This window comes from Oryzias latipes, chromosome 8 (genome assembly GCF_053564925.1).
Source record: "Oryzias latipes strain Hd-rR chromosome 8, Olatipes_Hd-rR_3.1".
NCBI classification, from domain to species: domain Eukaryota; kingdom Metazoa; phylum Chordata; class Actinopteri; order Beloniformes; family Adrianichthyidae; genus Oryzias; species Oryzias latipes.
The window spans coordinates 25,660,707-25,675,051 of record NC_136244.1 but is presented as its reverse complement, the minus strand read 5'-3'; the positions used below and the strand labels follow the sequence as shown (position 1 = coordinate 25,675,051).

At 41.0% G+C, this 14,345-nt stretch overlaps 1 protein-coding gene across 1 annotated transcript; it reads left to right on the top strand.

Annotated features, from left to right (window-relative positions):
• The first annotated feature begins 946 nt into the window (after window positions 1-946).
• On the top strand, window positions 947-13,120 carry LOC144994337 (uncharacterized). The gene is made up of 10 exons (XM_078951909.1): window positions 947-1,058; window positions 3,627-3,647; window positions 4,368-4,527; window positions 5,350-5,618; window positions 5,693-5,838; window positions 5,915-6,647; window positions 6,891-7,062; window positions 7,696-7,949; window positions 8,044-8,144; window positions 12,041-13,120. The coding sequence occupies exons 1-10, from the start codon at window positions 1,010-1,012 to the stop codon at window positions 12,404-12,406; spliced, it is 2,271 nt and encodes a 756-aa protein (XP_078808035.1). The 5' UTR covers window positions 947-1,009; the 3' UTR covers window positions 12,407-13,120.
• Window positions 13,121-14,345: the final 1,225 nt, after the last annotated feature.

The window sequence follows — 14,345 nt, the reverse complement described above, 5'->3', positions numbered from 1 at the left end:
TTTAACATGTTTCCTTGATTAGCAGGTCTGGCATCCAACAGAACAGGAAGTATTAAATGATTAAAAACAACAGGGTTCATTTTTCCCAGCCCTGTACATGCATAAGATTTTGGATTCTTTACAGTGACTACAAACATTTTCTATTCCTGCACTTTATACGCTTTTGTCAGATAAATGTTCTGAATTATGTTCCAATAAATCAACCTTTTCACCCACAGAGAACTAGACGAACCTCTGGAGGACTGTCTGATTCAGCGACCCCGTGACCCTGCGCAGGAAAAAGCGGGTATAGAAGATGGACGGAAGGACGGACGGACGGAGAACCGAACGTTTCTGTATCTGATGGGATTTTAGGAACCCAAATTAAAAACACTTAATATGATAAAAGTTCAAAATAACCTTTACTGAAACCAAAGTGGTGTATGATTCAACAATCGATGCACTTAAAAATGTCACTTTTAACTCCTGAATTTATTTGCAGCTATGAAAGCAAAAATGTCACTGATGTTTTCTTCTTGAATAGGCGTCAAGAGCATAAAGTTTAGCAATATTTCTGTAAATTAAAGAATATAATCGCATTAATGGAGACATAACTTTATTTATTGATAATAATTCAAGAAGTGAGGAAGTTATCCAAGTATCAATAACAAAAATAAAAAGATTGAATTTGTCACAATAACTTCTTCTTTACCACATAGATGATTAAAGGGTTTAGATTTATCATTCAGAACCACTGAGAGGGAAGTTTAAGGATAAAGGAAGCTTAAGCCGTCAGAAGCCATGGTGGCATCTGTGTGACAAAAAAATATCAGAAATCTTTGGTGGTCCACTTCTTTTTTTAATTTCTCAGGGAAAATGGGCTCTTATGGGGAAAGGTTCAAATAAGTCTTTCACTTCAGGCTCCAGTCTGTGAGGAGGAGCTGGCAGACAGGTGAGCCGCAGGTAGGTGTGTATAAATACTAGGTGGTTTTGTTTTGAGAGCAAATCATTTTAGAATTCGTTTGGAGTCATGGCTTTCAGGCTGATCTCTGTGACTCTGCTGATTCTCTGCACACAAGGTAAGAAGCTTCACAGCGGGTCAGAACCAGAGTCAGAGTCTAAGATTCCGGCAGTGAAACAAACTTCTGAAATCTCTATCTTTGTGAGAATCAACAGTTTTATCCTGCAATCTTGATCCTTTGGATTTAACTAAAAACTCAGACCTGATTAGAACAGGTTCATGTTGTTGAGTTCTGACTGAACCAGAACTTTGGATCAGTTTGGCCTCACACCCCTCACAAAAACTGAAATAACAGTTCACAGTAGAAAGTTTAGCCACAGGCATTTTCTGTCAGAGTTTTTCAATGTTTCTGTCTGACCACAGACTGCATAATCATGTGAAGTGGTCTTAATTTTGTTTAAGTCTTTAAGAGATCACATAAAAACTTATTGAAATCTCTCATAATCCCTTAGCTACTGCAAAAAATCCAAGATTTTTAGTTTTTATTTATGTTCTTTTGATGAAATGTAAATGTATTTTTTAGTTGTATGACACCAGCTGCTGTTACAAAACATAATTTATATTTTTTGCGTCATTAACTTGAATTGAATATGGAAAAGGTAGTCATTTTATTCATGGGATGGTAAATATTTGGGTTTCAAAATGATAAATATGATTCCTTTGTGATGTAAAATACACAAATTACACATAATTCCTCTCCTTTTGTGTGAATAGTTTGTAGTCATTTACATAATTGTGTGAAAAAGCCTGTCTCCTAACAGAGAGTTTGTTATTTTGAAAAGTCTTTAATGAAAGTTATCCCTTGTGCTATCCTAGGCACTTTAACATTGTGAGTTGGGTCATCTAGACCCACTAGACAGTGCTCTGAACTTTTTATCTTCAATGATTTGTGATCTTCACTGGTGTCCATGGATTACATGAAATCCTCTCCACCTGTCATGGTAGGGATAACACGTCAATGTAAGGATCGGGTCATCTGGACCCCATAGGATAGCACAAGGGACCCAGGAAATGCGTTTATATCTAAGATATGTTAGAAAAAGAAAAAACGTTAGGAAAATCACTTTAACTTTCCATGGTTTTAAAAACACAAGAATGTGGAACATGAAAAAAAAGAAACAAGCATTTAACATGCATAGTTGAGGACATGTTATTATCAAGAGGAAATAGGAGCTTAAGGGATTACTAGAACTAGCAAAAATGAAAATGAAAACCTAACAGTAAAATCTAGATTACAGGATTTCAGTTCATGCTGTCCAAGTCAGATTATTTTAATGTCATTTTGAAGTTTTATTATCTTGGGTTTTTTTTAATCTGGTTTTGTTCTTTGGGAATGTAGAGAATTTTGTGTTGGACATGTTAGCATATGAAAGAAATGATTAATAGATTGATTAATTGACTGGTTGGTTGTTTGATTAGTATATGGATGGATGGATGGATGGATGGATGGATGGATGGATGGATGGATGGATGGATGGATGGATGGATGGATGGATGGATGGATGGATGGATGGATGGATGGATGGATGGATGGATGGATGGATGGATGGATGGATGGATGGATGGATGGATGGATGGATGGATGGATGTCTTGATTCACTATGAAAAATACTTAGTTGGCCAAAAGTGGTGCTCTGTTTGTTTTGGGAAGGGGCTAGTGGTTAGAAATTATAGGGAAGACAACAACTACCACTACTACTTTCTATCATTCTAACACAATCTGGCCTTATTTTGATTATCTGGACTGAATTAAATAACTTTTTCTTTTGCTACATCTTAAAATAAAACTTTAGTTTGAAATTAGTGCATTTAAAACATTTGATTTGAAACCTTTAGGAATGATTAAAATGATAATAATAAAGGGAGTATGAAGATCCAGCCGGGTGAAACCAAGCATTTATAACACTTTTGATGTTGAGCTGAAGGAGGTTCATAAGAAACAGATTAAACTGCAAATAGCTTTGTGTTTGTTTAACCCTTTTGCTATCCTATGACCCCACCCTTACAGTAATTGATGTGTTCTCTCTACCATGACAAAGGTGGATAAAGGTGGAAAGATTTCATGTAATCCATGGACACCAGTGAAGATCACAAATCATTGAAGAAAAAAGGTTTAGAGCACTGTCTAGTGGGTCTAGATGACCCAACTCCCAATGTTAAAGTGCCTAGGATAGCACAAGGGTTAAGACCCTTTCCACCACTTCCTGTATGATTGAATGAAACATAACAAAAGCTTGTGTCGGAAAAAATGTGCCAATCGAGACACGGTGAAACCAGTTTGTTAGTTCCTGTAACTGGATACAAAACAAGTTCATGACATCATAGAAAATTGTGTGAGAATAGACTGAGCAGAAAGTCATGCAGAGCTTTTATTCTGAACAGCTGAAGTGACTTTTATTTTGAAGGAAGAAATGGAGAACAGTTGACGGTAAAACTCATAACCTCTGTGTTTCATCTCCTACATCTTTTGCTGCTCAACTAAAAAACCAGAACTGCATCAAAACTCCCCAACTAAGTTCACAGACACAAATGTGCTGACTCACTTTACTGCTTCACAGAAGGAAGAACTTTAAAAGCAACAAATTAAACCTCACATTGTTTTCTTGTTTTCTGTGGTTTCTTCCAGAGAGTGTGGCACAGCTATCTGGTGAGTAAAAGTTTTTTCAGCTTTTAAGTTTTCAGTTTTTTCAAAGAAAGTCAGAAACACAAACAGTTTCTGGAGTCCCTAAAAACATTTTCCAACACAAAAACAGTCAGAAGGCAAATGAGAAATTGTCCAAAAGAACAGCCATAAGGCTTCCTAACTCGCACTGATTGACAGTTATTCTGCTGAACATTTAAAAATGTTGGCTGCTGTAAAGAAAAAAAACCTACTAATATAATAACTTTGATGTCATCGGGTAGTCTCAGATCAACAAAATCTAAGGCCCAATATTTCAAATATAATCCTATAGGAGGATTGTATCCTGATTTGTTATTGGGTATCCCAAACCAATTGCAAATTTGGTCATCCGGTCCGGTTTTTCATTCATATTAAAGGCCTCTGTTGTGTATTTAGAAACTTTGGATTGAATCCTGGATCAGTTTGATCCAAAAATGAGGATTATTCTGATCCCGATTCAAAGCAGGATGTGAGGCTGAGCCAGTGTTGGTTTGTGTTTATGTCCCTAAAACTATAGGACGTGTGAATTTAGCAAAACCTTGTTAAAACGTCCTTTTCATCTGTTTAAAAATGTGACATGTATTGACAAACAGAAAAATTAGGGTGTCACGAGAAACAACATGTCTTTGGAATTTTAAGAGGGAATTTAAGACACCCAGTAGTTTCTGAGTCCACAAAAACCAAACTGACAGCTTTTCTCTGCAGATTGTGGTCGAGCAAATCTGAACACCAGGATTGTTGGAGGACAAGATGCTCCTCCAGGGTTCTGGCCTTGGCAGGTCAGTCTGCAGAAATCTTCACACTTCTGTGGAGGATCTCTCATCAACAACCAGTGGGTGCTGACGGCAGCTCACTGCTTTCCAAGGTAATCAACAATATACTGTAACTGTAGTAATGATAGTACTTGTATTACTGTATATACATGTTGACATGTATCTGTGTGAAGGTTTGTGGAGCCAACGGGTATGTTTGTAATATTTGAGTGTGTCTGTGGACAGGCCCCGCCCCTTTTGACTAGCATCTACATTTGACAGTAATAACGATAAACCTCTTTGTCAGGAAAAGTTTTCTAAAAACAGACACAAAGAAATGGTGTTAGTGAGTACGCTGTTATGAGACATACAACAAGATTCAATAATACTTAGCAGTCAAATCTCATCATTTAGAGTTTTACTGAGAGCAAGGAGTGAACAAAAGATGGTCACACTCAATCTGTGAACTGAAGGTGCGTTCATTCAGAAACCACAGTTATACTGTCTGAAAAAACACAAACACACACAAACACACTTTTTTCTCTTTCTTTTTTCTATTCGCTCCAACAAGAAATGCATGCAAATGTCTTAAATATAAATAAAATTTTGCTTTAAATCCAAAAGGGGTTTATACAAATATACACCTCGTGTGTCTGATAATTCATTATCCCATACAGAAACAGTAAGATCTGTCCAAGACAATGGTAGCTTTGGGGCTGGATACTAAGGTCTCCTCTTGTTTTGATGGATAGTTGAAATTTAAAAGGAATGAGAAAAAAAGCTTTATAAGAAACAAAAGATCTGATCAGCCACACATTACGTTAAAGCTCATGAACTTGACTTATTTGAGTCTTTGATTTCCGACTGTTTTAGCCTTTAACAAAACCTCTAACCTAAATCTATCACAGTTACAACGTTTCTGTTTTCTTTCTCAGTGGCAGTGCATCTGGTGTGAACGTAGTTCTGGGTCTTCAGACTCTGCAGGGATCCAACCCTAATAGTGTGTCTCAAACAGTAACAACTGTAATCGTTCATCCGGACTACAACTCAGGGACATCGGATAACGACATCGCCCTCCTGCAGCTCTCATCACCAGTAACCTTCAACAACTACATTACTCCAGTTTGTCTGTCTTCCACCGGCAGCACCTTCTACAGCGGCGTCAACACCTGGGTCACTGGCTGGGGCAACATTGGAAGTGGAGGTACGGTAGATATTTCAAAAACTTTTCTTTCACGGACTACAGATGTCAATTGATCAATCTTTTTCTTCTCTTAGTCTCCCTTCCTGCCCCACAAACCCTTCAGGAAGTACAAGTACCGATTGTGGGAAACAGACAGTGTAAGTGCAGCTATGGAGCCAGCAAAATCACTGACAACATGGTGTGTGCCGGGTTACTGGAAGGAGGCAAAGACTCTTGTCAGGTGAGTCCCCTTTATGTTTGCTTTCTAGATATTTCTCTGAATTCTTCCTTAACATAAAATATTTTTCATGTTGAAGGGAGACTCTGGAGGCCCGCTGGTGATTAAGCAGAACAACCGCTGGATCCAAGCAGGAATTGTGAGCTTTGGACAAGGTTGTGCTGAACCTAATTTCCCAGGAGTCTACTCAAGAGTGTCCCAGTACCAGACCTGGATCAATACCCAAATCACCAGCAATCGGCCGGGCTTTATCGCCTTCACTTCCACTGGAACTGACAGTGACCTCAGTGTGTCGTGTCCAGGAGTGCCACCAATTTCAAATGTCACTACTACTCCTACTAGCACTACCACTACAACAACTACAATGACTTCTGTACCACGAACAACAACAACTACTACTAAGCCTGCAACTACAACCCCCACTACAACAACTACAACCCCCACTACAACAACTACAACTACCACTACAACAACGACTTCTTTACCACGAACAACAACTACTAAGTCTGCAACTACAACCCCCACTACAACAACTACAACTACAACAACTACAACGACTTCTGTAGCACGAACAACAACTACTAAGCCTGCAACTACAACCCCCACTACAACAACTACAACTACCATCAAACCTACAACTACCACCACACGTTCAACAACTACAACTACCATTACAACAACTAAAACAACTTCCGTACCCCAAACAACAACTACAACTACCATTAAACCTACAACTACTACCACACGTTCAACAACAACAAACTCCACCACAACAAAAGCTACAACCCGGTCACCAACCACCACACCCAAAGGTAACCAGTTGTTATAAACAGATTAAATGCAATTTCTAGTGAACGTTAATTCCTGCTTAGTGTAAAACTATAAAATATACAGATATGCAGAAGTAATAACTTTGTGAAAGTAATGTGTACACATTAGAAATCCTCTGTTTTTAGAAACAAAAACACTCGTGATATATCTGAATGAATCTTAATTTAGCAAATTGCTATTGATAAATCCATAGTAGGTCTTTAATGTTTGTGTCTTTTCTGCAGCTGTGGTTTGTGGACGAGCCACCCTGAACTCTCGTGTCTTAAATGGAAGTTCAGTGGTATCTGAAGGTCAGTGGCCGTGGATGGCGAGTCTACAGAAGAATGGACAGCATGTGTGTGGAGGGACACTAGTTTCTCTGGACTCTGTGCTTAGCGATGCTAACTGCTTCTCAAGGTGAGTGACATCCATAGCAGATGTGTTCAGTGGGATTGACTGATGTGTTAGAAATGGCAAGTCTTTGGTTACCACAGATGTATCGCAAAAACCTAACCCGTCCAAGAAGCCAGGAAAGTAGACAAAGGAGATTTTCCTACAAAGATGAACGGACAACAATACAAATCGAAAAAACTGAGGATGATTAAGTTTGATTACTAGGTAAAACTAGGTATTTTAGGATTTACCAAATGATTTAAGATATTAAGATATTTGTAACATTGACTCAAACCATGAATGGTGGCAGCTGAAGTGCAGAGGTAGAGGGGTCAACCTTGTCAACACAAGGTTCAGGTTTTGTTCCCATTTCTTCTGCCAAAGTATCCAGGTGTCCTTGGCCCAGACACTAAACCCCACATTGTTTATGGCGGTGTGGTTTGTCCCTTGCATGGCAGTGGAGCCACTATGAGTATGGGAATGTGTATAGGCATGAATTTAAAACACTTTGGACCTTAGATGAAGGCATTAAACTGTGTATAAGTACACATCACTTACAATCAAGAGCTACTGATTGAACGGGGAAAAAAAACTGAAGATATTTAATCCATTTCCAGTTCTGGTAAGTCCTAATTGAATCAGTCGTCTCTTCCATAGTTCTCCTGTGCCGTCTGAGTGGACGGTTGTGTTGGGTCGTCTGAAGCAGAATGGATCAAACCCCTTTGAGGTGTCGCTGAAAGTGACAAATATCACTCTGAGCAACCAGACAGGGTCCAATGTTGCTGTGCTGCAATTCTCCAACAATCCCCCCCTAAATAATTACATCCAGCCCATCTGTCTGGACAATGGAAGAACTTATCCTGTGGGAACAACATGCTGGGCTGCAGGCTGGAGTTCTGGACAGGGAGGAGGTGAGTCCACATTACACTAAAAGAAAATGTATGTCTGAAAACATGCCAATGTGATTTATTTAAACACTTCTGTTCTTTTCTACCAAATTTTTAGAAGAAGAAGTTCTGCAGGAGTTCCAAACCTCGGTTCTAGAATGTCCGAGGCCAACAGCTGCAAATGACAGCATTTGTACCACAGTTTTTACCCTGACTGAGGTAAAGTAAAACATTATCTGGTTTTGACATTTATGCACTTCCTGAGAACAGTTGTGTGTTGATGATAGTAATGGTTCAAGTGCCTTATAATATCCAGTGTTTTTGGAGTAGACTAAAATATTCAGTTATTTAATATAAGTGCCATTGTCTTGATCTGAAAGTTACATCCAGAAAATGTCCTACAACCTTTGGTCCAAAAACAGTTGGACAAAGAATCTGTGCAGCTTCATTTTTGGTGCCTGGTATGGTAACAAATTCATAGATATATATCTGAGAACATTGGAAGCTTATGGCTAAAGATCAAGTTCCATCAAGCAAACTGCTCAAAACAAAGAGGTCCGTGGCTGATGACAGGAAGAAACCTAAACCTGTAGTGATTCCTGTTCTTAGCAGGCACAATGGAGCACCACAAATAAAGAGTTTTCCAGACAAAAAAACTGAAGGGACAAGAACTTTAGAAGGATCTAATTACAGCACACCGTTTGTTTTATTGTTAAAGTCTAATCAGTTGTCACCGTGGGGTGAGAATGTTGTTTTCAGTGACCATTTGATGGTTTAAAACCCTCCATCCAACACCTTAGTGCTGAGTGTTAAGCAGGGAGCCATTGGTACCCATTCTTCAGAGTCTTTGGCATGACCCAACCATGTAAGGAGTGGAGTGGAGTGGACAGAAATGGATGGTAAACAAAAATGCTGGTGACTGGACATCTGCAACGTCTGAGAAATGAGCTGATTATGGGATGTCTGGGTGACATTTCCCTTAAATTCAACATTGCACCATATATACAATATAAAAAATTTTATAAAAACTTGCCCCTCTCACCCTCCGCGGGTGGTTTCTCCTCCAAGCTCGGGTCCTCTACCAGAGGCCTGGGAGCTTGAGGGTCCTGCAGTATCTTAGCTGTTCCTAGCACTGCGCTTTTCTGGACTGAGAGGTCTGAGGTCTTTCCAGGTATCTGTTGTAGCCACTCCTCCAGCTTGGGGGTTACTGCCCCGAGTGCTCCAATTACCACAGGCACCACTGTCACCTTCACTTTCCAGGCTTTCTCCAGTTCTTCTCCGAGTCCCTGGTATTTCTCCAGTTTCTCATAGTCCTTCTTCCTGATGTTCCCATCGCTTGGCACTGCCACATCCACCACAATGGCTTTCCTCTGTTCTTTATCCACCACTACAATGTCTGGTTGGTTCGCCATTACCATCCTATCAGTCTGGATCTGGAAGTCCCACAGGATATTTGCCCTTTCATTGTCTACCACCTTCGGAGGTGTTTCCCATTTTGACCTTGGGGTTTCCAGTCCATATTCTGCACACATGTTTCTGTATATTATTCCAGCCACTTGATTGTGGCGCTCCATGTATGCTTTACCTGCCAGCATCTTACATCCTGCAGTTATGTGCTGGATTGTTCAGGCGCCTCTTTGCACATCCTACACCTTGGGTCTTGTCTGGTATGGTAGATCTGAGCCTCTATGGCTCTGGTGCTCAGGGCTTGTTCCTGAGCTGCCAGGATGAGCGCTTCAGTGCTGTCCTGTAGGCCAGCCCTTTCTAGCCATTGGTAGGACTTCTTGATATCAGCCACTTCAGTTATGGTCCAGTGATACATCCCATGCAGGGGTTTGTCCTCCCATGAGGATCTGTCCTCCAGCACTGTATCGTCTGCTCTCCATTGCCTGAGACATTCACTGAGCACAATGTCAGTTGGGGCCTTGAGCTTGATGTACTCATGCATCTTGGATGTTTCATCCTGGATAGTGGCTTCTACGCTCACTAGTCCTCGGCCTCCTTCCTTGCGGCTAGCATACAGTCTCAGGATGCTGGATTTGGGATGGAACCCTCCATGCATGGTGAGGAGCTTTCGTGTTTTAACATCTGTGGTCTGTATCTCTTCCTTTGGCCATCTTATTATTCCTGCAGGGTATCTGATAACTGGCAGTGCGTAGCTGTTTATTGCCCGGGTCTTATTTTTGTCATTGAGCTGGCTTCTCAGGACTTGCCTCACTCGTTGGAGGTATTTAGCTGTTGCAGCTTATCTTGTTGCCTGCTCCAGGTTGCCATTTGCCTGCGGAATTCCAAGGTACTTGTAACTGTCCTCGATGTCTGCTATTGTTCCCTCTGGGAGTGAGACCCCTCCTGTGTGGACTACCTTGCCTCTCTTTGTCACCATCCGGCTGCATTTCTCGAGCCCGAATGACATCCCAATGTCAGTACTGTAGATCCTGCTGGTGTGGATCAGGGAGTCAATGTCACGCTCGCTCTTAGCATATAGCTTGATGTCATCCATGTAGAGGAGGTGACTGATGTTGGCCCCATTTCTGAGTCGGTATCCATAGCCAGTCTTGTTGATTATTTGGCTGAGGGGGTTCAGACCTATGCAGAACAGCAGTGGGGACAGAGCATCACCTTGTTATATCCCACATTTGATGGACACTTGTGCAAGTGGCTTCCCATTGGCTTCAAGGGGGTTTTTCCACAGCTTAATTGAGTTTTCTATGAAGGCTCTTAGAGTCCTGTTGATGTTGTACAGCTCCGAGCATTCAGTGATCCATGTGTGTGGCATTGAGTCATAGGCCTTCTTGTAATCAATCCAGGCTGTGCACAGGTTGGTGTGTCGTGACTTGCACTCTTGAGCGACTGTTCTGTCGACCAGGAGTTGGTGTTTGGCTCCTCTGGAGTCTCTACCAATGCCCTTCTGTGTGTTGCTCATGAATTGATCCATGTGCCTATTTATCTCTGTTGCAATGATGCCTGACATGAGCTTCCATGTTGTGGAGAGACAGGTTATTCTCTTAGCAGCTGGTTCATTTGTGCTGCCAGGCGCTCATGGAGTGCGGTAAGCTTCTTTAGCCAGTAGGCATATATCATGTCAGGGCCCGGTGCTGTCCAGTTTTTCAAACCTGAGACTCTTTCTTGGATGTCTGCCACTGTGATGGTTACTGGATTCTGTTCAGGGAGGTTGCTATGTTCTTTTCTCAGAGAGACCAGCCACTGGGCATTGCTGTTATGTGCTGTCTCTTTCTCCCATATACTTTTCCAGTACTGTTCAGTTTCCAGCCTTGGTGGGTCTGCTCGACAGTTTTGACCCTGCCACTGAGCGTACACTTTCGCAGGTTGAGTTGCGAAGAGCCAGAACCAATCCAACCACTTTATGTCAAGCAAGGAGTCTTTAGAGTCTTTGGTATGACTGGACCGTTGATTTGAACCCACAACCTTCCAGTTTTAGGGCAGACACTCCTCCACAAGGCCTCTAAGTTGATTTGGAGAAGGGCAGTCTGAGGTGATGGCTATTCTTTTTGAAGTGTTAGACAGATAGTTAAAATTGTTTCTGTTCTACATTTGGGTACTGAATCTCTGTGATGCTGCCTTTTATTGACGGTTTGGCTTTGACGATTGTGGGCTCGTGTTGTAGAAAGTCAACAAGCACATGCTTTTTATTTTAAAATAAATTGCTTGCTAGACATGTTGTAAGCAGTGATTGATCCAAATTGGTTTGAGTCATCGTTTCTATGGGAACAACTCTCACCAATCAGGAGTGAGCCTGTTGGAAAACCACACCCCTACCACTTGAAAGCGGGCTACACAGACTCTGTCAATCAAAAGTTTTAATCATTGGATGGAGGTCCAGCAGGCTTCATCTACTTTTATTGAGGTATCTGAGTAATAGCTGTTTATTTTTTCTTTCTATACTTCCTGTATAGAACTCCAACAGGAAGCTCTCTCAGTCCAGTTCTCCTATACAGTCAATGGGTCTGACTGACACTTGTTTTCTCTCTAATAGAGATAACTGTCACTGAGTGAATTTCATAAAAGCCACTAAAGAAGAGAGATTCAAAAATGTCTGTGAATTAAAGTTTCCAGCAGGTTGTAAAAACTAAAAGGTTTCCCTTCTCTGTGCACAGGGCGACTCTGGAGGCCCGCTCATGTGTCAGCAGGACGGCTCTTGGTATCAGGCCGCTGTGTTGTCGTTTGTACGCCGCCCACTGAGGAAAAGACGAGCTGCTGCCGTGATGGTGTTTGAAAAACTCAGCAGCTTTGAGGACTTCCTGGTACAGACGGTGGGGCCATTTTTGCCTTCAACCATCAACAGCACCAATTTCAACACTGCCTTCACCACCACAACCACCACCACAACCACCACACCCACCCCCTACGTCTTTACTTCCCCGTCAAAGCCTGGTTGGCACATTCACAAAAAGATTTTCTTCTACCTCCGTCTCATTTTCCGCTCTTTATGTAACATCTTCTCCTCAGATCATAAGCATTAACCTGAGTCACAAATGTGGAATTTAATTCTCCATGTTGTTAAACTCAATCTAATTATCTGCTGGTTTGTTATGTCTTTTTTCTGTGAGGCGAAGAGCTGAAGCTTGAACTGGTGTTAAATCAGATACCTGAGGCTCTGTTATAATAAAATGTTGATGCATTCGTCTGATTCCTCCATGTGGATCCACATCTCAACATTGTGGTGAGCTTCGAAAATCTGTGCAGTTAGAAGAAGTCTGAATTGTGTCAGGGTTTTAGTAATTCATGTTTTCATTTTTAAAGACTGCTCTTATGATTAGATGCTATTGGCTTGCTGTTGAAAGCTTAATGTATTGTCATGCAAACATGTTGACATACCTGAAATTATGAGAAACCAATAATATGATGTTGGAGTGGTGCATTTATGTCCTTTGGAAAATTCCCCAAACCCTGTTTCTTCCTTTTTAGTTGTATTGTAGGAGCAAGAACATATAAGTCATGTTAAAATTGTTGGAATTAAAGGTCAATAAAGGGGCAGTAAGGTGATGGGAAGGGGGGGGGGGGGGGGGTTGCTCCGTGCCAAAAGACCCGCCCACAACTCATTGGTGAATTTTTAATTAACTCCTGTCACTCTGCAGAAACCATGTACTAGAATATGACTTTGTTATTTATTTTGTCTAAAGACAGCATAAGAATCATTAATAGACTAATAAATGAAAACACTTTGAAGATCAAAAGATGATTGAAGTGGGTCTTTAAGAAAGAAGGAAAACTACTTGGGCAAAAACTACACTTTCACCAAAAAGTCTCATAACCATTATAAAACATGGAGGTGGGGGTTATTGATGAGGGCTTCTGGCTTTTACCAACAAAAGAATCAATAATAAAACTACAGGGCAACAGTGGCTCAGGTGGTTGAGCGGGTCGTCCAATGATCGAAGGGTTGGCGGTTCAATCCCAGATCCCACCAGCCAAATGTCGTTGTGTCCTTGGGCAAGACACTTCACCCTCCTTGCCTTCAGTGTGGCTCCACTGGTGTGTGAATGTGCATGAATGATCCCGGTGATGTACAGAGGGGCCGTAGCTTCGAACTGGCAGCCACGCCTCTGTCAGTCTGCCCCAGGGCAGCTGTGGCTACAACCATAGCTTACCATCACCAAGTATGAATGAGGAGTGAATGAATAATGGACACAATGTAAGCGCTTTGAGTGTCTTGAAAAGCGCAGATAAATCCAATCCATTATTATTATTATTATTACAATATTGCGTATTTTCTTCTGTGTATACTATCAAAACCCTTTTTTTTTTTTTTTGGATACAACAACAATGTTCTAAAATGCGCTTGAGTCAGACGAACATTAAGATGAACCCTGAAACGAAGCAAGAAAAAGTCACACGACGTCATTTTTTTTAATAAAAACAAAACACAGCAGAATATTAACCATGTGTACAGTCGGGCCTGTTTGACAAGTCCTCAGGTGTTTGCAACATTGAAACAAGTTCATTTATGTAGAAGGATTTCCAATGACAGGAACTGTTTGTTTTCATCGTCTTCCGTGTGTTGACAGCCCGGATTCCTCTGATGTGAGTTTGCAGTTTTATTTTTAGACATAGATCTTTTTCCTGATACCTTTCATATTTTTTCCCTCTAATGTCTTTCTCTTAGATCAAAATTTTAGAAAAGCGGTAGACATGTTAAAAAATGCCACTCCAACTATATTTTTATCTGTTGTACAATCGTTCCCAGTGGTCTTTAAATAATGATTATCTAAAATGTAAAAATCCTGTGTTGTTTTCTAAGACATGGTTCATCAGAACTTCCCCTCTTAGGGTGTTGGCACAGAAATAACCCCCCACTGATTCCTTTTGATTGACTTTGATCCGCCCATTTCACTTACTGCATCACAACTCTGAGCTTTTTTCAAACGGCAGATTTTTTTTATCTGCTCCTGATTCACAACG

Excerpts from the sequence above, each read along its gene's own strand:
- LOC144994337 (XM_078951909.1), top strand. The coding sequence starts at position 1,010 with ATGGCTTTCAGGCTGATCTCTGTGACTCTGCTGATTCTCTGCACACAA. Across the intron at positions 1,059-3,626 it reads GCTGATTCTCTGCACACAAG|AGAGTGTGGCACAGCTATCT; the intron begins GTAAGAAGCTTC and ends GGTTTCTTCCAG. Across the intron at positions 7,063-7,695 it reads GATGCTAACTGCTTCTCAAG|TTCTCCTGTGCCGTCTGAGT; the intron begins GTGAGTGACATC and ends TCTCTTCCATAG.